At 39.9% G+C, this 19,948-nt stretch overlaps 1 protein-coding gene across 1 annotated transcript in view; it reads left to right on the top strand.

Annotated features, from left to right (window-relative positions):
* LOC121278378 (dihydropyrimidinase-related protein 5-like) overlaps positions 1 to 19,948 on the top strand; it is a 76,521-nt gene that overhangs the window by 450 nt on the left and 56,123 nt on the right. The window contains exon 2 of the mRNA XM_041188738.1: positions 14,211 to 14,369. Coding sequence (XP_041044672.1) covers positions 14,211 to 14,369 — 159 coding nt within the window. The remainder of the gene's footprint in view (positions 1 to 14,210; positions 14,370 to 19,948) is intronic.

Raw genomic sequence — 19,948 nt, 5'->3', positions numbered from 1 at the left:
TTTTGTCGACCGGGGTCGCTGCTGATTTCACTGGGTGGAGCCGTCTACAGTTCACCTAACAATGATAGTGGGGGGGGTGGGGGTGGGGGTGGGGACTGGGGGAGGGGACTGGTCTCGGGGAGAGCAGGTGGATTGAGTAGGGGGGGAAGCTTCATGTTTTGCCGAGGTGGGCGAAGGCAGGTGGGACACGGTACGATTTGGTGGGGTGAAATGTGGCTGGGGTGGAGGATGCAAGAAAGGTAATGCGGGGTAAGAGGAGATGTGAGCAATGTTTTTTTTTTTTACTGGCGAAAACCACCCGCCGCCACTGTTGGCTTCGGATTGTTGTCCATCTCTGACTGGGGAAAACAAATTCACACTTTCGAAGCTGCTGAGCACAAGGGATGTTTGGTCGTGGGCAGAGGTTCATTTATGCTTTGGCATTTTGTATCAGTGTGACCCTATAAGTGCAGCTTTATATAAAGGTATGTATCCTGTCTTTTCCTGAGTTAAATTGATTTGGCTAACTTAAAAGCATATATTGCAGCAGTCTTTAAAAAAAATTATGAGAAACCAATTGTCATGACTTTGCTTATGTGACCAGTTCTTTTTGCAGTTGGGGAGAAGAGCAAAATATTTTGTTCTGTTTCATGGACTAATTAACAAATGGTGCAAGTGAACCTTGATAGATTTTTAAATAAATCATCACTCTTGGACGGATGAACTAAGATGAGCACCTGTGAAGCTCAGATTCTCGCGTGAATTTCTTGTGATGGAAAATATCACAGTTCAGATTACTATTTGCATTTTTTAAACATTTCTCTCTGTCAGGTCATTTCTTTTGGGTGATAATAGATGTTGGGGGCCCATGAATTAGAGCATTATTCATACTGATGAAATATAAACTTGCTTCGAAAAAGTTCATAACATTAGAAGAAACTTCAGACCAACAATGACAATGTTGAAACAAAAAAAAAGAACAGGTGTATACAGGTATCTGTTTTATGTCCCAGTTGGGAGAGATTTATCAAGAACTATAAGGCATTATTTAAATTTCTAAAAGAGCTCTTTGCCACCAAGTCCAACTTGCACATGTTTACCAACAATTGAACTTTGATAAGCTAACAGGAGGCATGCTTGGTGGCTAATCTAAATGTGCTTTTCCACAGCAAATTGAGAAGTTGCATTGCTCTTAGGTCTGTGCCACTATTGATAGTGTTTTAATTTATTTATTTTCCAAGTATGGCAGTTTTACTCATATTTTGAGCAGCCCTCAAATACACAGCTCTGATTTCAGCATCCAATTGCAAATTCAGTACTGCTGGTGCCAGGTAACAAAGTAGTTGCATCAAAACAGTGGGCAAAACTTTAAACTTGGACAGGAAATGTGCAGCTCATATATACCCACCCAATTTTCCTTTCCCATGAAGTAAGTAGCAGGGAAATAAGGCAGATTGTATAACGACAGTCTTTACACTTCAGGCAAGTGTGCAGTTGTTATCTGAAGAATAAATGACCAAAATGTTTAACATAATTGGAGTCAATTTTCATATTGTTGATAAATTTATGGAAGTTTTACCACATAAATATTGTGCTTCAGTTTATTTTTTAATAATGAGGATTAGAAATGCACTGAAGAGTTAGACTGGAGATGCACTGCTCACATAGATGAACTGAAAGTCATTTTGTATATGCCAATCACCAGCATCCTTTGAACAATTACTGTGCCAAAATTATTTCTGAAAGGGATCAGGCAAAGGTGCACCACCTTGTGCCACATTCTACCCAAAAATTAACTGACAATTGACTGTGATGTGTCTAGCAATGCTATTGTGTCGAGGTACTATTTTAGCTACCTGGGTTGATTTATGCCTCATCCCGTCCCCACTTTAACTCTGCCCCAGGGTAATGAATTTTTTGCATATCAACTGCTGGGTTAAACTATTGGCATAGGCTGTATTATCCAGTGGAGCAGGGAGAGGTGTGGTGACAGGTTCAATATGAGCAAAATTTAATTACACAGACCTTGTCTATTTTAAATGTGTTTTGACTTTTTTTGAATTCATTTTGGCAGTGATGTTTGTTTAGATAACGAAGAGTTGTTTCTCATCACTCTACCTGTTTGAGTACTGTAATGGTGGTAAATGTGATCTTTCTTAATCGAGTACTATTGTTCCTATTTATTCAGTAAAATACTTCGAAAAAACCTATTTAATCAAGAACATTTGTTTCAATTCTCAAAATAGCCTCTAAGTTGGCACTGTTTATGTTGCTTGGAATGCCTGGCATGTTCATTCTTTTTGCTGATAGAGGGCAGAAACTGTAGGATTTACAGTTACTGAAATACCAGAAACAATAAATACAGTGTAATTGTATCTGTTATGTGTTCTCAAAAGAATTGTTTTCAACAAACTGATCTAGTATGCATTGTTAGATCTGAGAGGGATAGAAATCAGCCAATTGTTCTTTTGTCATCCTGTCACAGTTGAGTAGCTTGGCCAGGATATGTCTGCCTGCCGGAGCATGAAAATACCCCAGCCAAATGTTGCATTTGCATAACGAGGTAGCTGGGATTGGAGTAAAAATGATTTACAACTTGCTCTCATTTAATAGCATCGGTATTGATTGATAAAATTATAGATCTCATGAAAATGTCTTGTGGACTATGTCAACCAATTGCAATATTTTTAAATCTCTGCTTTGAAAGAGGCTGCCAGAAAATAGAATGAATGTTGAGCAGGGCTGCAGAGCCATCTTGAGTGGTTTATGATGTCACCACATTACACAGTTTACACTTACTCTTTATCCTAGTTTTTCCACTCCTTACAGCAATGTAGTGGAGCACAAATGTACCAACTCTACAAAATTGTTAAACTGTCAGTTTTGTCAATTAGGATTTCAGTACAGATGAATAGAGGGCATGTGAAATTTTCATATTTGTTCATTTAATTCAAATTCTAATTCTGCAGCTCAGGACTAAAGCTTCACTTTTTGTAACTGGAGGAAGCTGACATCAGTTAAGACCCCAACCACCTTTGTTTTACTTTCTTTTTAATTTGTTTGCAGTCATATTGCTCCAAACTGATCACTGGGGCGTGCAGGGATGAATGGCTCTTGGATTTTCCCTCTTCTTGTCAAGGCAGCTGAGATTGGTAATTGTTCTTTGTTTAGTGAGAAGTCAGATGAGAACCCACTCCCTGTCATTCCGTCACACAGTACTGTATTGTGTCCCTACCAATCCAGTGCGAAAAGATGTCAGCATGTACATTAGTTATTTAATAGCACTTCTCACGCTGACTGATCCTAACCAGCTGAATTGTTGGTGTAATCGGGATGAGTACCATCAAAAAAGGGTTTGCCTGTGCAAGAGATTGGCCCAAATCTAGAAAAAAATAAATATCTGCCATTTCTGTAGTCTAAGTTTAACCGTTTATTCCTATAACAAAATGTGCAGTTCTCCTATACACAAATTCTCCAATTTAACAGGTTATCTGGTGCTCTATCAACCGGAATTCTCTAGTGACCAGAATTTCTGATGTTCCCCGAATAAGTAATTATGAAGTTGTCAGGAACCGTACCTGCATACTGTATTACATTATACTTAAATTTATGTTTTAATGTACTGTTGAAGATTAGAAGTAAAAAAAAATACTGTTCTTTACTTCCTGAGTATTTGCATATTAGCTCATGCTACAAATATTGTGCTATGTTCCATTGGTAAATGAAACTCTCCATTAACCCGCATTCTTGTTTAACTGGCACTACCCATTCCCTACGCATGCTGGGTAATGATTTTACTTTATCGAGCATAGCATATATTGTGTGTATGGTTAAATAATTAATGTTGTGACCTATTTATTTCAATAGAAAGAAAAGCAAATGATATGAAACTCTGGTGTCAAATCATAGAATCATACAGCCCAGGAGGAGGCCATTCAGCTCATCATGCCCATGTCAGCTCTTTGATACAGCTATCCAATTAGTCCCACCACCACTTCCCCCACCCCTGGTTCATTCCCCATTGTCCTGTAATTTTTCCCTTTTCAAGTATGTATCCAATTCCCTTTTGAAAGCTATCCCTGAATCTACTTCCATAATGCCTTCAAGCAGTGCATTCTAGATTGTACTACTCGTTGTGTTAAGATAAAATTCTCCCCCCCGCCCTTACCATAAGCAGGGATATTGTTAAGATTTTTAATTCTCAGATTAAAACTCCTTTCTACTTTTAGCTGACACTGATCTTGCCAGATCAGGGGTGATCAGTTACATAGCAAAAGTCTGGCATGAAGACAACAGCAGCAGTGTTAAAAGAAAAATTGACCAATAGATCAAAGGAAAGAAGGTTAAAGTAAATGAAAGTTTGAATATATATATATATATTTCTCTTCTGTGACCAGTGAACTGAGAGATTTTCATAATGGGTAATGGTATTTCTCTGTTTTTACCTTCTTGTTCTCTGTATTTCTGGTCCACTATACTGTAGTGAGGCAGAGTTTAACTTCCTCTACTCTGCCCTAACAATTAGTTTAACTCCAACTTCAGAAGAGCATCCGTGATAGTGTAATTCCACTGGTTTCCTGCACCTGACTCATTTGGACCAACGCTTGAGATTGCCCATAATTCTGCAAAAGTAGACAGTCATTTGATGGGGCTCTGTGTGCAGTCTAAATGAGTTTAAAATTGTCAAAGTTGAAGAGACAAAAAACAGACTTCATCTGAATCTGATTTTAACCCAGTCACAGAGATCTGAACCCACTGTGCTCATCCATTGTTATCTAATCATTCACGCACTATTCACTGAAGGTTAGCTCTTATGATAAGATATGCTATCTATAACCATTCAAGTACATTATAGCTTATGACATGCACTGACAGTTTTATTTTGTTTCCATGTGAGGTATTTTCCTTTCCCTTTTTCTGGCCTCAGTACATGAGGGAAGATGATTTGCCTTCTCTTCCTGCACACCAAGACACTATTCTAACAGTTTCTAATAGCAGCAAGTTGATTTTCTCTCTTTCCTCCACCCCTACTTTCCAGTCGAGAAAGAACTGAACTCTTCATGATGCTCCTAACCATTAGCCTTGTTGACAATCACCTTCACTATGCCATGGCTGTCTTTGCTCCACTGTATGCATTAAGTTTTAATTTAGTTTATTTGCTATTAAAAAATCAAATATGCAGTTGCAAGTGCTTCATTGTTCAGCTTATGTTTGATACCTTTTTACGCAGATACAATTGTATAGTGCAACACTTTGTGTGGTAAGGTACAAGCTTGTCCCTGTAATGTTTGTTTCACCAGGAGAAGAGAGTGAAAAAATTGAGGGAATTTGTCACTCTTCAGTGAAATTATTATGGACTGAGAAACGATACCTCTCTAGAAATGCTGTTTTGTTGCTAGCAGATTGAATAGAGGAGAGAGATCATTTTTAAATAAAGAGAATTCTGTTCTACTTTGACAGCTATCTGGCTGCCTGTTAACAAAGGTTCACTTTCTGTTCTGGTGATTAAATAGCTGTCAGCTGCCTGCTATTGTGAGAGGGCAATACTTCAGTGAATGGAGAGGTTTATGACAGCTAAGTAAGGAAAGGACTTCACCTCTTTGTTTCTGATAACCTTGGTTTTTGTACAAGTTGACCTGGTTTTCTGGTGAACTTTAGTAGTGTTTTTAATTAAAACTATGTGTTATTTATCAATCTGATTTTCTAATGCTATGTAATATACTTCAGGAAATATTGGCTGGAAACCTGAAACATAGCCTGAGCTTCTTTGTTTTCGAGCTAACTTGAGCTCTTTGCTTAAACAGTAACGGTGATACAGTTAGCAGCATGGCACTGGTTCAGTTAACAGCTGTGACATCCTAAGGTATAGCATGTGTTTTTCATTTCAGCTATGTCACCTGTGATATGTAGTGGCTTATAGAGCATTTTATTTGTGACAAATCAGTGCTTTGGTCATTCAATATTCTTTTTAATCTGTAACACTTTGAAAGTTACATAAGGTTCTATTTTCAGTAGGGTAACGGAAAAATTTGGACATAAGAAACCTTTTTTGCTTATTAAAATGTAATATTGCTGAAAGAGACATGCTGTTGAAGCTTTTCTCCTTGCAGTCATCAGGACAGACACTAATACCTAATCTGAAAGGAAACAACAATTTATACTGCTTGATAAAAGGGGTGCTGATTAGTTGGCAAGTTGGCTCTGATTGGTTGAGACGTTGCCATGGTCAATGCAGTAGGGAGCTTTGCCCCCCTTTTTTATTCAAAGAAGGTGCAATGTCCTTTTCCCTGTAGAGGACAGTCCCTGCATATGAATATATGTAGCTTCTGGCACATGTAAGTAAGTTACAATGCAAGCCTGACTGTTATTCTTAATTTGGCTGTCAGTGTAATTCTTAGCACACTTGGGATTGTTCAGCAAGTGTCCAGTGACAGAATCACATCTAATGTTAGACATTATGTTCTGAGTCTTGCAAGCACGAGATGTGCTGTTCGATATGATCCATTGGCCTCTGGGATGTACTGCCTGCATACCTGGCATCACACTGGCACTGAAATTTGTATACCACATTAATCATTTGTATGGTAGGCAGAGTGTCTATTTGGCTTGACAGCAGCATCCTGTTAGTGGAAAACGCCACTTGTGTTGTCAGTGCATAGTAGTAGCATGAAACTGCTGGCTTCACTGGTTGCTCAAATTTACATACTAGGCTAAGGAGTAAAAATTGGGGGTATGGATGCATGGAGATGAGTTGGGGATTATGAGGGGGCTTTTGGGGTGGGTGGGTGGGGGTGAGAGTTTGAGAACTTGACATTCATCATTAAAACTGGCCCGATGTCCCATTAAATAGAGGCAGGTATCCCATCGTGACCATCCATCTGCCTGTGTTGGCAGGATAGAGTTGGCCTGCCTCAGGAGGCAGAGACTCCAACTCGATCCTGCCTGAACACCCCGGAATGAAAAAATGGTGGGTGAGGGTCTTTTTAAAGGAAACAAACAGATCTGCTGGGTTGGGTACTTTCCCGACTCGACCTTCCTGCCATCTCCGAAAATCTGGCCCAAAATTTTCATTTTAGGGTTTCAGCACTATAAGAATTTGGCTCTTATCTCCCCTTCGAGGTAATGTTGCTGTTTAATAAAAATCATTTAATTTTGTTTAGTTACTTAATTGTTCATTTGAATTTTATTCACGAAATGTTAACTTTCCATTGTTACCTTTGAATTCTATTTTGAATCAAGTAAATGCTCTCTCTTATTTGGGGCCTGATTGACTGGAAAGGTTAAAGTTAATGGGAGCTTTGAAATGGTTAGCTTGACTGCTGTGGCTGTTGTTTTAAAAGGAAGCCTAATTCTGTGATTTTGCTGGAAGTGCAGTAAAGCTGAGAGAGCTGTTCATTAAACAGTGCTGAAATTTGTGCACATTAACAATGGCAGATGCAGTATATGACTCTCCTGAGATAACATGGCTGAATTTCCATGATTTAGTTGGAGATATAAATTAAAGTGAGAGGCTTTGTGCATGGAATCCAACCTGAAGTGTAATTTTATGTAATAAAGGCAGAAGAGTGTTGGAAAAACTCAGCAGGTCTGGCAGAAACAGTTAAAGTTTCAAGTCTCTTTAGCTCTGAAGAAGTCATATAGACTTGAAATGTTAATTGTTTCTCTCTCCACAGATGCTGCCAGGCCTACTGAGTTTTTCCAGCATTTTTTATTTTTATTTCAGATTTCCGGCATCTGCAGCATTTTGCTTTCATCTTGTAATTTTACGCTCTGCTTTTCGAGATCTTGTGTATACTTTTAGTATAATAGCACTAACCAGTAAAAAGAGTTATTTTGTCACTTTGTTTTATGTTTTGTTCGCAACCTTTTCACTTGTTTTTTTGTGAACAGATTTAACCCTAGTCTGTGGCAAAGGTGAAGTTCTTGAATTTTAACACCCAATAGCAACAAATACAAAAAGAATATGTAACTACCAACAATTCATGTGTGCACTTTGATTTTCATAGGTTGGATCTTAAGATTGTTCCTTCTGGCTTGTAAAAGTCTAAGTTTTAGTGGTCTTATTTTGTACAGGAGAAATTGAGACGATAGTGATTTCAAATTTATAAGCTTGAGATTTTGTTAAATACATCAGTATCCTATTGACGCTAAAACCAGGTCAACCTAAAATACTAACAATGCATTGCAGCACCTCAACCATTAATGAAGGATACTTTAAACATTGTGTGATTTTTATGATGAACCCAGATTATCAGTGAATTTACATGTTAATCATGTCGATTGCAGTATATTTTATTGTGCTACATCTTGGACCAACCTTAGCTGCAAATTGGGATGCCATTATGATCTTTTCTGAGGATTAAGATATAATACACAAGTAGTTTCCTTTTTGATTTTTATTTGTGAACAGTTAGATATTAGGCTTTTTATTTTTTTTTAAACGTTGGAAGGATTAGAACGTCATAACACATTACTGGAGCAATTAAAATGCTTTGCTTAATGAACTACATTTGAGTTCCGTGACTATTCTTCCATAGGTAAAAGCTGCTCTGCTCTGTGGTAACATGGGTACAAAATTGGCCCAGACCCAGAAACTAGAGGGCAGTAGTCGACAGTGGTTTTGCAGACTGGAAGGAAGTATACAGTCACGGCCCCCCGGATCATAATTAGGACCACTGCTCTTGTGGATGCATGTTAATAACCTGGACTTTGTTATATAGAGCATAATTTCAAACATTGCAGATGACTCAAAACTTAGAAATGTGGTAAACAGTGAGGATTGAGGAGACTTCAAGAGGATGTGGACAGACTGCTGAAATAGGCAGATATGTAGTAGATGAAAATTAATGCAGAGAAGTATACAATGTTGCATTTTGGAAAGTAGAATTAGGACAGTCAATACAAATGAAATTATACAGCTTTAAATAAATTCCTAGTTCATCTGTTGTTTTGTCTGATGGCATTGGATGAGAGAGGAATGTTGGCCAGAGTTCCAAGAGAATTTATTGTGTGAATAATCACATTACACTGCAGTTTAATGTTAAACTTTATGCACATTGTAAGTGATGTGTATATAATCTACATTTCAGCCTGTTTGACAGAGTGACGAATGTTCAGCAGTGATGAAACTGAAGTTATGTCAGTGTAGATTTGGCTTTAATGTAAAGTCCAACAGAAAAGGTGTCTTCATAGTTCAGGCCTTAATTGTAAAGGTTAGGCCGGTGACTAATATTTCTCCAATTTTGGAGTGGTGTCTGATGCAGGTCTGCTTAATTTATTAATGAATCCTAACCTGCTTCATTATTCATGAATCCAAGAATATCAGCCTTTCTAGTTTGCTTTTGTACTGCATGCAGAATTGTCTGGATTGACCTGTCTAGATTTTTGTTGCCGTTTGTGTGCATTCATGTTTCTAGAAGTGGTGATGTATCAGATGGCAGGGAGGAAAATATCCCATCCATTGCAATTTCAAGTGCCCTGTTGCCTCTTTATAGATAGCAAACTAGCTTCCTGGACACTGGGGAAGTAGGAAGGAGAACTTATAACATGTGAAGAATGATATGCCCCAGATATCTGAGGTGACTCACAATCAATTAAGTTTATCAAACTGCACATTTGTGTAAGCATAACAGCCTTTTTTAAAAAAAAATCAGCATAAGGTATATACAATAGTAAAAAAAAATTGCAAGAGAAATATTAAATGTAGCTCTTGCCTAAAATTACAAATGTTGACTCTTATTTTACTTTTTTAGATGATCTTCCCAATTACAACTGTTTATTAATATGGCAGTTATTGATTTTTCTGCAAAATGACTATTACCTTCTTTGTCTGTAAAAATAATGATTCAATTTACAATTGACATTGTCAAAGGAAATTTGAGAGCGCTTTGGAAACTATAAACCTGAATCATTCATAAAATGTGCCTTAATTCATGATTTTTTTAAAAAAAGATTTGCATATAGAGACAATCTGTAAACCTAGGCAGCTACATATTAAACACAATTAGTGTACTGCGTCAAATGTTTTCTATTTCACTCTTGGCAAATGGGCATTGCTGGCAATGTTGGCACTTATTGTCCATCTCTAGTTGCCCATTCCTTCCCTCAAAGACACTTTTGAACCATTTAGGATTTTATGACAATTTGGTAGCTTCATGATGATCGTTACTGATTGCAGCTTTTGATTTCCAAATTCAAATTCTGAAACTAAGATGGTAGGATTTAAATTCACATTATCTGGATTATTAGTCCAGGTGTTTGAATTACTAGCGCAGTAACATTGACCACTGTACTACTGTGCGTGTGTCTGTGTTTAACATTCTTGTGGATTATTTCACATCAGTGGTAAATGCTGACTTAAGTCACGCTTGTTTGTCACATCACATTCTACTTGGCCCATATAATTAAGGGGACAGTGGTAACATGGGTACAAAATTGGCCCAGAGCCAGAAACCAGAGGGTAGTAGAGGACAGTGGTTTTGCAGACTGGAAGGAATTATACAGTCACGGCACCCCAGATCATAATAAGGACCACTACTCTTGTGGATGCATGTTAATAACCTGGACTTTGGTACATAGAGCATAATTTCAAACATTGCAGATGACTCAAAACTTAGAAATATGGTAAACAGTGAGGATAGAGGAGACTTCAAGAGGATGTGGACAGACTGCTGAAATAGGCAGATATGTAGTAGATGAAAGTTAATGCAGAGAAGTATGCAATGTTGCATTTTGCAAAGTAGAATTAGGACAGTCAATACAAATGAAATTATACAGCTTTAAAGGGGATTCAGGAACAGATTGGAGATGGGTGCACATGGTACTTGGAAGGTGACAAGACAAATTGATGAGATTGTTAAAGCATATGTGATATTGGGCTTTACAGTTAGAGGTATAAGAGTACAAAAGCAAGGAAGTTACGGTGAACTGGTCAGGCCTCAGATTGAAATATTGTGCCCAAATATTTCTGAAAATGTACGCTCAAAAACTTAAAGTGGACTAAAGTTCACTACTGTAATATTTGAATTCAAATTTGCTTAATTCAGTTACATTGATTTATTTGTTATTCTTCTTCCAGAAACACAAAAATGTGTTTTAGTTTAGTCGCTTACTTTGAATTAGTGAATAACTTGATTTTTTTGAACAAAATTGAGGTAAATTAACAAGGGCTCACTTCAGTGATTGGCAGTAGTGTTCCCTGAAGTGTCCACTCCTTCTCCATGTCATAATTCAACAGGCAGATCATAAATACAAAAAAGTTTTTTTCAAGGCTTCTCTTAAAGATGATAAAATGGGACCAGTGGAAAACTAAGGGTGACATTGTCCCACATTTGCAATAAGTGTGGTAGCAGGTGGGTAAAACGCCGTTTCCACGACGAGCGGGCTCTCGTTCCCCTGCCCGCCATCACCTCGCTGTTTCATCACCCCAGGCACCATATTTAAAGTCCAGCCGCGCGCATACATCTCTGTGCTTCCAGCCCATTACTGCTGCAAGGAAGATGTCCATGAAAGGCAAGAAGACTGCAGACCCCAGGTTTAGCCACGCATCACTGAAATGCCTTTTGGATGCTGTGGAGTGTCCCACTGGGATGGCCTCTGCTCCCCCCCCCCGACTCTGGCCGCAGGATGGGCAGCAGCGTGACCAGCCAGGTTTGGGAGGTGGTGGCAGTGGTGATCAGCCATCCAGTGCTGCAAGAGGATGAATGATCTCTGGTCCGCCAGAGTAAGTCACTCTCAACTCTCACTCTAAAATCCATCATACATCCACAGGGATCTCGTTCATTGCCAGTTCAAAGGACATCACCATTCACTTGCTCACACTCAGCATCGTTGTCCTCATCCCATCCATGGGACCACTTATCACTCACTCATGCCAGGCATTTTATCATCTGGCCTTGTAGGCACTCTGCTTGCACTTCCTCCACCTCTATTCATGCAGGATAAGTTGGCACACAACAACAAGGAGAGGTTGCAGACCAGTGGAGGAATGCCTGAAATCAGTGTCCTCGGAGACTTTTAAAACAGAGCCATCCAGCTGGCCGATGACAATCTGGATTAGTTCTGTGCTGACATTGAGATTAGTGGTGCTCTACCAAGTAAGGATCCAGCAGTGCAACATCCATCAGGCTGCCATTCTGTGAGTTATGTGTCCAGTTTCACAGGCCACTGGCATGCACTGATTATCTCCCCTTGCTTCCACAGGCATACCTGGGAAACAGCCGACAGAGTACATGACCTAGGGCCTCCAATCAAGCCCCGAAGAGACCTTTGAAGATGAATCTGGAGGCACCATCTTTGAAGTCCCATCACAGTGCCCACCCACAGCCTCCACCAGCGCAGAGACACACACCTCGGTGAGATCGAGCTTTAGAATAGCCTCAGGATCACAATCTGCTGAGCACATTGCACTGTCTGATTCACAGCAGGCGGCGACAGAGACTTCCTTGGAGGAGGACAGCTCGAGGCCAGGAATTTGCTAAGTCCGAGTCAGATGACAAGCCTCTGGACTCGGTCTTGATACGGTTGCTGGAGCTGCGGAGTCAAGCTTGGGAACATCAGGACGGGATGTCCGCTGCACTCCTCAGTTTGCAAAGCACGAGGAGTCTGTCCACCTTCACTCTGAAGTGATAGCACCAGTATGCCAATGCACCAGGGTCAACACTGGTAGGATGGCGGCCGCATGTAGACCTTGGTCCAGGACGTTGCTCCTGCACTGCTGCGCGGGCTCAACTCCCATTGCTGATGCCATAGTTGGCCTCCCACGGTGTGTACACGGGAAGGGTGTCGCGCAGCTCCATCTCACTCCCACTACCCCTTCTTCTCAAGGAGTCGGCCTGGGGCCCTCAGGCATAAATAGGGAGGAGGATCAGCAGGTGTACACCTTAGGGCTATCCATCCAGGTGACTCTGGGAGTGTCCGGCCCATCCTGTGACTTCAACTCCACAAGCCGAGGAGGGTGCCACTGCCACTCAACAGGACCTGAAAGCAGGCCGGGGTCCTCCAAGTCTCGGCCCTCTAGAGGACGCCTGCCAAGGTCATCACAGACAGGGCTTTGCAGTTTGCAGGCTGCCTCACCCTCCATTGTGGATGTCTGGGGAGCACCAGGATGTAGTGGCAGGGTTAGAAATGTTAAGATGTAACTCTTTCGAGTACAAACCCGTTTCCATCTGTTTCAGATGAAGTTACATTGTTTCATAGTTTGCCATTGTGAGATTTGAACTCTTGATCTTGGGGTTACAAACCCAGTACCATAACCACTTGGCTAGTTGCACAGCCAAGGCATGGGTGTTAATTACTTGTACATACTGTTCACTATTGTCAATGAGCTCCCAAGAATGTCTCCCTGCCTATGGCTCTTTGTTCTGATGAACAATGTTCTTGTCACTCAGATGTGAAACCTTTCTTCCCTGTGCTCTGTGCAGCCTTCAGACCAAAGTGATGGCCTGGTCCACTAAAACGCTCATGACTTTTCAGCCTGTGCGGTGGGGTGAAAAGCTCTGGAGCACTCAGTGGCACTTTGGTGCCTTTGCGTTGCTTGAGTGGGCAGACAAGCTAGAAGCCCAACGCCAAACATCAATGTGGCTGTGCCTGAGCTGTCTCAACTGCAGAGGAATGGTCACTTAATACAGATTTCCCTAATGCGTGGCCGCTTCCCTTGCCCGCCGTACCCCCAACCCCGAATGCTTGTGCGCTATATTCAGAGGCAGGGCTGCCCTTGCCCTCTCCCCACAAATAACCTCAATGGCAGGGCTGCCCTTGACCCCCCCTCAAATGCTGCTGAAGCCTCAAGTTAAACAGGTGACCCTGGTGAGCGCTGCACATCGTTGCTGTGTACTCACCTCCGAGTTCCCCTCAAAGTGCGGTCTCCCAAGTGCACGCCTTTTATAAGCTGTTGTGAAACACCCTGACGTGGACAGACGACCTAGCTTGGGGGCAGGGGCGTGCAGGGGGAGACAATTCTGGTAGGCTGGCCTAATTTGTCCGCTCGCCACCGAATGCGCCCGTTGCCGGTGGACACGGAAAATCCCTTCCTAAGTGTTCAGGAATCTCTATCAAAAACTATTAGAGTTGTATGATTATTAAATATTTGGATTTCCTCTTCAGAATATGCATTTTATTTTAAACGTTAAAATGCCTGCCTTAAATGCACAAAGTATATTAGTTTTATTTTCCTAAATATGCCCTGCATTATTAAATTATTCAGAATATTAAAAGTTTCTCTTGTTCTATAGGCTGCCCTGGTCGGAGGAACAACAATGATAATTGGGTATGTGTTGCCAGATAAAGAGATTTCGCTACTGGAAGCTTATAAAAAGTGTAGGAATCTAGCAGATCCCAAGGTCTGCTGTGACTACTGCCTTCATGTTGGTGTAACTTGGTGGGGACCACAGGTAGGTGTATATTATTTAGCTTTTGAAAAAAGTTTTTGCCTGTTTATTTATACGGCTGTTCTTCAATTTGGGAAGCAAAGGTAATGCTATAGGTATGCAAGAGAATACCAGATCAGAATAAGAAAGTAGACTTAATTCACTGAAGAGATAAGAGTATGTGACAATAAGATTAATAAGGAAGTTGCATAAATTAAAAGTAAATGTTCAAGTGGTTTAGAGCTGGTTAATGTAATTAAGTCCAGCCTCTTAACTCAGCGAGAAACAAGAGGCAGCTGACATCTTGGCTTGGTAATAGTTTTCTCTTCAGATATTTATTTTGGTTTCAGTGTTTCAAGCTACTTCTGCATGTGCATCCATATTTCTTTGCATGCTATCTAGGTAATTTGTAGTAAGCTGAGATGCTGAACAGAAATCTTTCACACACTTTGGCTTAATTTTAAAGCCCAGTAAAAACTGGCTTATGGCTGGATATGAAACACAGAAGAAGGGAGGTGCTGATGGCACTAAAAGTCCTGTTACATTAAAAGAAAACTAACATGCCAACCATTTTCAAAAAAAGTAACAGAACAGAATCAAGTGATGACAGAACTAGTTTTTCTTTATTACCTAACAAAATAACCAAATCAATTATCAGGCATAAACTTAAGGATTGCCTATAAGATCTCAGCAACCATAAAAGTTTACAACACAGTGAAACCATTCAACCCACTATGTCTGTGCTAGCCCTTTGTTATAGCAATCCAAAAGTAATGTCACTGCCCTTTGATCTCTCCATAGTCTTATGTATCCTCTGTTCAAGATAATCTTTCTCATTTCTTTTAAAGGATGAAGTAGTCTCTTCCTGAACTGCTCCCTGTGACAAAACATTCCTTGAATTCTTTAAACCCTACTGGTGTTCTTATTAAAAATTTAAGTTGATAACACACCAACCAATGAAAATAATATTTCTATATTGACTCTAATAAAGCTTTTGTCAGTTTTGAAAATTCTATGAAATTTCCCCTTAACCACTTCTTTTCAAGTGGAAAGAGTCCCAGTACCTTGTGCCTCTTGTGGCATTGAAAGAAATATCCTGCCTGGTCAGTCTGCTTCACTATTTTCACAAAGTGTCATCCCAAGGCCAAAGCATTTTGGCACAGTATACCAAGACTTTCAAAAAGTCTTTAGCAAAGTTTGGAAGGAAAATCTGTTGCTGGAATTTAAGGGAAAAAAATCTAGTAATAGAGAAGAAATTGGCTGAAGAGTAGCAAGTTTAATTGCTAGTTAGCAGAATTATGTCAGGGAGGTGGAGAAAAAGTGTCCCGTGGATCAGTTTTGGAAATCTTACTATTTCAAGTTTATTTCAACAACTTGGGTTCAGAGTCGCACTGAAACCTGGCTAAATTTTAAGACAGTGCCAAAATTGTGGCGGGAAAAAGGAAATCTGAAAAATCAGTCATAGTACTATTATGAGTTGGTAAATGATATGTTGGTGGATGAATGGCATGTGCGGTATGATACAAATTAAATTAAAATGCTATATAGTGGAACACAGATGAACTGTACACATTCCATAAATGATGTTTGAAGTAGCTAAGAGTGAAGTTGAATGATTTGGCATGCTAGCAGGCCCCATGCTTAGCTTTATTATTGATCTAGTTCTAATATAGAATGCTAATCTGTCTAAACAATATAGTAGGAGACCGACAAGCAGAAATGACCACAAGCCACCTTGATAGCTGAAAAAATTCACTTGTCCCTTTCTTCAATCATAAACAGCTGTCCCCTATTTTGTTCTGCTAGTAGGATCCCCTCTCCCTCTTAACATACAGCTGTTCCATAGCCACCTGAAATAAAGTGTGCCTGGTGTGCATCTAAATCCTGGTGGGACAGGCTGGCAGCAAAGATGTTGATGTCATAGAGCAAACTTTCAGGGCACTATTCTAATTACTCCTGGCTTGCCACAAATTTCACCCCTCTCCCCCTCTGCTGTCTGGAGCTGACCCACAGTGATTCCAAACCTGTGTCCTGTTTTAACCTGGAGCTGAGCTTCATAACCATCTTGAAGACCACATACAACCACTTCAGCACATCGTCTGCCCCCATGTGACTATATAAATGCTTTACTCTTGGTTTCCTATTCTCCACTGTTCATAATGTCAAAGGATTATCATATTTTTCATGATATTACTGTGGGATACTTTAAAGCAGGCTTATGTTTGTGTGTGTGTGTGGATGGGTGTGTGTGTGGCTAACTTATTTAAACTAGAGACAATTGGATTGCAAGGTTTAAATTATCAAAGAAGTTAAGCATAAAATAGGGACATGGAAAATGTTTACAGCTGGCAAGATAAATAAGGAAAGGTTATTACATTGATTTTCCCCAAAAGTGCTGGCCATTATGAGAACATGAAAGATTTTTATATTCTGGGAAAAGTAACTTCTAAAGACAAGGGGAAACAATGGATTTACAGATCAAAAAAGGAGGAATATATTTAAAGAAGGATGGTAGGCTGTGTGAGGTGTAGCCGTGTGAGACCTTGAAAAATGACTTTGTGAACCAGACTTGGGGAGGGGAAAAGTCTCTAGCCACCTTGCAGGAGTTTGCTGTTCCAGTAACCAAAGTTGTGTTAAAGACCTTTGGAATTTCATTGTCCAGTGGGTAATTGTAATATTGTGGGTGACTTTATAAATTTGGAATCTATTTGGACTATTGCCTTAAAGTGGGTGTGTAGTTGGGAGCCTGGTTAAGTAGAAATTTTGGGAATTTATATAAGATTATAGTTATATATGTTTATGTTTTTGCTTCTTTTGTTAATAACTGTTTATGTTTTTGCTTCTTTTGTTAATAACTGTTTAAATTTAATCTTTAAAATCTCTAAAGGTGGTAGTGGACTTATTACTTATGATTTCAGCGCACAAGCCTTCTCGTAATAAATACAAATTGCAAAATCATGATTGCGTGGCCAAGTTTCCCTTGTGAATTTGGTCAGCCTGGCAAATACCACCTGCTGCATCATAACAATAAACTCAAAGTTCTTAAGGCTGCATCTTTTCCCCCTCAACCATGATCCCTGTCCTCACTGACCTACACTGACTTCGGTCGCCAGACTGTCTAATTTAGCATACTGCTCTTTAAATCCCTGCATGTTTTGCCTCCACTGTAGTAAGTAGCACAAAGTTCAGCGCAGAGTATTTAGTTAACTTGGGTAATTGGTAAGTGGGGGAATTTGGTGCAACGAGGAAAGAAGTACTGTTCTGGTCTATCACTGAGTGGTCCGAGAGAGGGATCAGGAGACAACAAGACCTGAGAACTTAAGTCCAGAGGCATTAATTAGGTAAGCAAGTAATTGAATGGTTGGTGAGTTTTAAGGTTTCTTTTATCTATAAACGGAGCCCCCAGTTTAACCTAGGATTGGGAAAGTATAAGTAATGTATTAAAAATTATTAAAATTATAGTTTAATGAGTTAAACTGCTTAATGTAACTACAAATAATAGTTGAATAAAGACCTCAATTAATTGAATAAATACAATAAGGCTAGTCAAAGATATGAGAGCAGGTTGTGTGTCTGAACTGCCGACTCTGCAAATTTGGACAATGATGCACCTGCAGGAGATGTCTCCATCTCAAATCTCTCTGGCTTAGAATCAGTGAGCTCAAGTGTGAGTTGGAGAGAATTCGACACTTAAGGGAAGGAATTTCTGGCTAGTTTTATCCTGAATATGCTGTCACCCCAGAGGAAAACAGAAGTTCAGGAAAGGGAAGATGTGACTGATAGAGAGCCTGGGCCTGGGAATTTAGGAGAGGTTGAAATGGAGGCTCTACAGACTCTGCTCCTGTCCAACAGATTCAATGTCCTTGCTACCTGTTGGGAAAAGGAGAAAGGCTGTAAGAAGGACAGCCACAATGCAGACCAAGGCACTGGGGCTCAGAAGGGGAGAAGAGCAGAATAGATATATGGTAGTAATATGGGACCCTATAATTTAGAGGATAGGTAGCATCCTCTGCAGCCAAGAACGAGAATCCCGTAGGCTGTGTTGCTTACCCAGTGCCAGGGTAAGGGATATCTCATGGCAGTGGAGAGAAACTTGAAAAGAGAGGGATTAAATCTAGTTGCCATGATCAATGTTAGAACAAATTACATAGGTAGGAACAGGAAGGAGGTCCTACTGCCAAGGTATCAGGAGTTAAGCTCTAATTTAAAAAGCAGGACTTTGAATGTAATAATTCCTGGATTATCGCCAAAATGCATGCAAATTGCTATCAGAACAGACAGGTCAGGAGAATTAATGCACAGCGAAAAGGCTGGTCTGGGAAAGAGGAGATCATTTTCATGGAACGCTGGTACCAGTTCTGGGACAGGAAGAAGCTGTACCAGTGGGATGGGCTGCACCTGAAGCAGAGTAGATCCTGTGTCACTGCACAAAGGGTAAATAGGGAGGTGGCATAGGCTTTAAACTAATTAAATGAGTGGAGGGACCTACAAGAAACATAGACTAGGAAGAAGAGCAAAGGAAATAATGAAGTAAGAGGGAGACATTGATGGCAGGGTAATAAATAGAGTTATAGAACAGTCGAAAAAGATGGTTCAACATAAGTGTGAGGAAATCCTACTAAAAAAATTTAAAATGTCTGTGCAGCAATGCATGTGTTGTCCTTAGTAAAGCAGGGGAGCAAGAGACAATCCTGCATTAGGAGGAACAGATGTAGTAGGGATTACTGAGACAAAGCTAAAGAAAAATCAGGACTGGGCATTTGCAGGGCACAATATTTTTAGAAAAGATAGTGAGGGGGAAAGGAGAAGCGGAGTAGCTGTACTTTTAAAGGATAACATAATGGCAGTAGAAAAAAAGAGACACAGCAACTAGCATCCATACAGATGGGGATAAAAGATAATAAAGCATCAGTCACACTAATAGGTGTAGTCTACAGAGCACCTCATAATGGAATGGAGATGAAGGAAGAAAATAGAGACATTAGGGAATTGAGTAAAAAAACATAGAATAATAATCCTGGGGGATTTCAATTACCCTGATATCAATTGGACAGAAGAGGAAGGTAAGGGGGAATAAGGGAATGGAGTTCCTACAATGTGCACAGGACCCCTTTCTAATCCACTGTGCAAAAGGCCCAACAAAATTTGGGTTTAGCAATTGTGAATGAACTATGACAGATAAGGGAAGTAAAATTAGTGGGACATTGAGGCACTTGTGACCATAGTGTAATATACTTTGAAATGATGATAGGGAAGGACATAAGTATGACAAAACTCAGTTAATAAATTGGAAAAAAGTTGATTTTTTTGGTGTTGAGAATAGAACTTGAAATAAAATGGTCAACAACATTGGCAAACAATGTAGAACAACTGTGGGAAACATTTAAAATGGTGTTCAGCAGAGTGCAGGGAAAATATATTCTGCTAAGTGTAAAGAACATTCTAAAGACTAGTAGTCTACATGGATGAATAAAAACATAAGGGAACAATTGAGAGTTAGAAAAGAGCTTTTTCATTGTACATAGATAGGAGAGGAGTGCATAATAAAAGAATGCAAAGAGGTTAGTAGAGAAGTCAAATAACACAATGAGGAAGGCAAAGAG

This window comes from Carcharodon carcharias, chromosome 5, assembly GCF_017639515.1.
Source record: "Carcharodon carcharias isolate sCarCar2 chromosome 5, sCarCar2.pri, whole genome shotgun sequence".
Taxonomy (NCBI): Eukaryota; Metazoa; Chordata; class Chondrichthyes; order Lamniformes; family Lamnidae; genus Carcharodon; species Carcharodon carcharias.
This window is presented reverse-complemented; position numbering and strand designations above follow the sequence as displayed.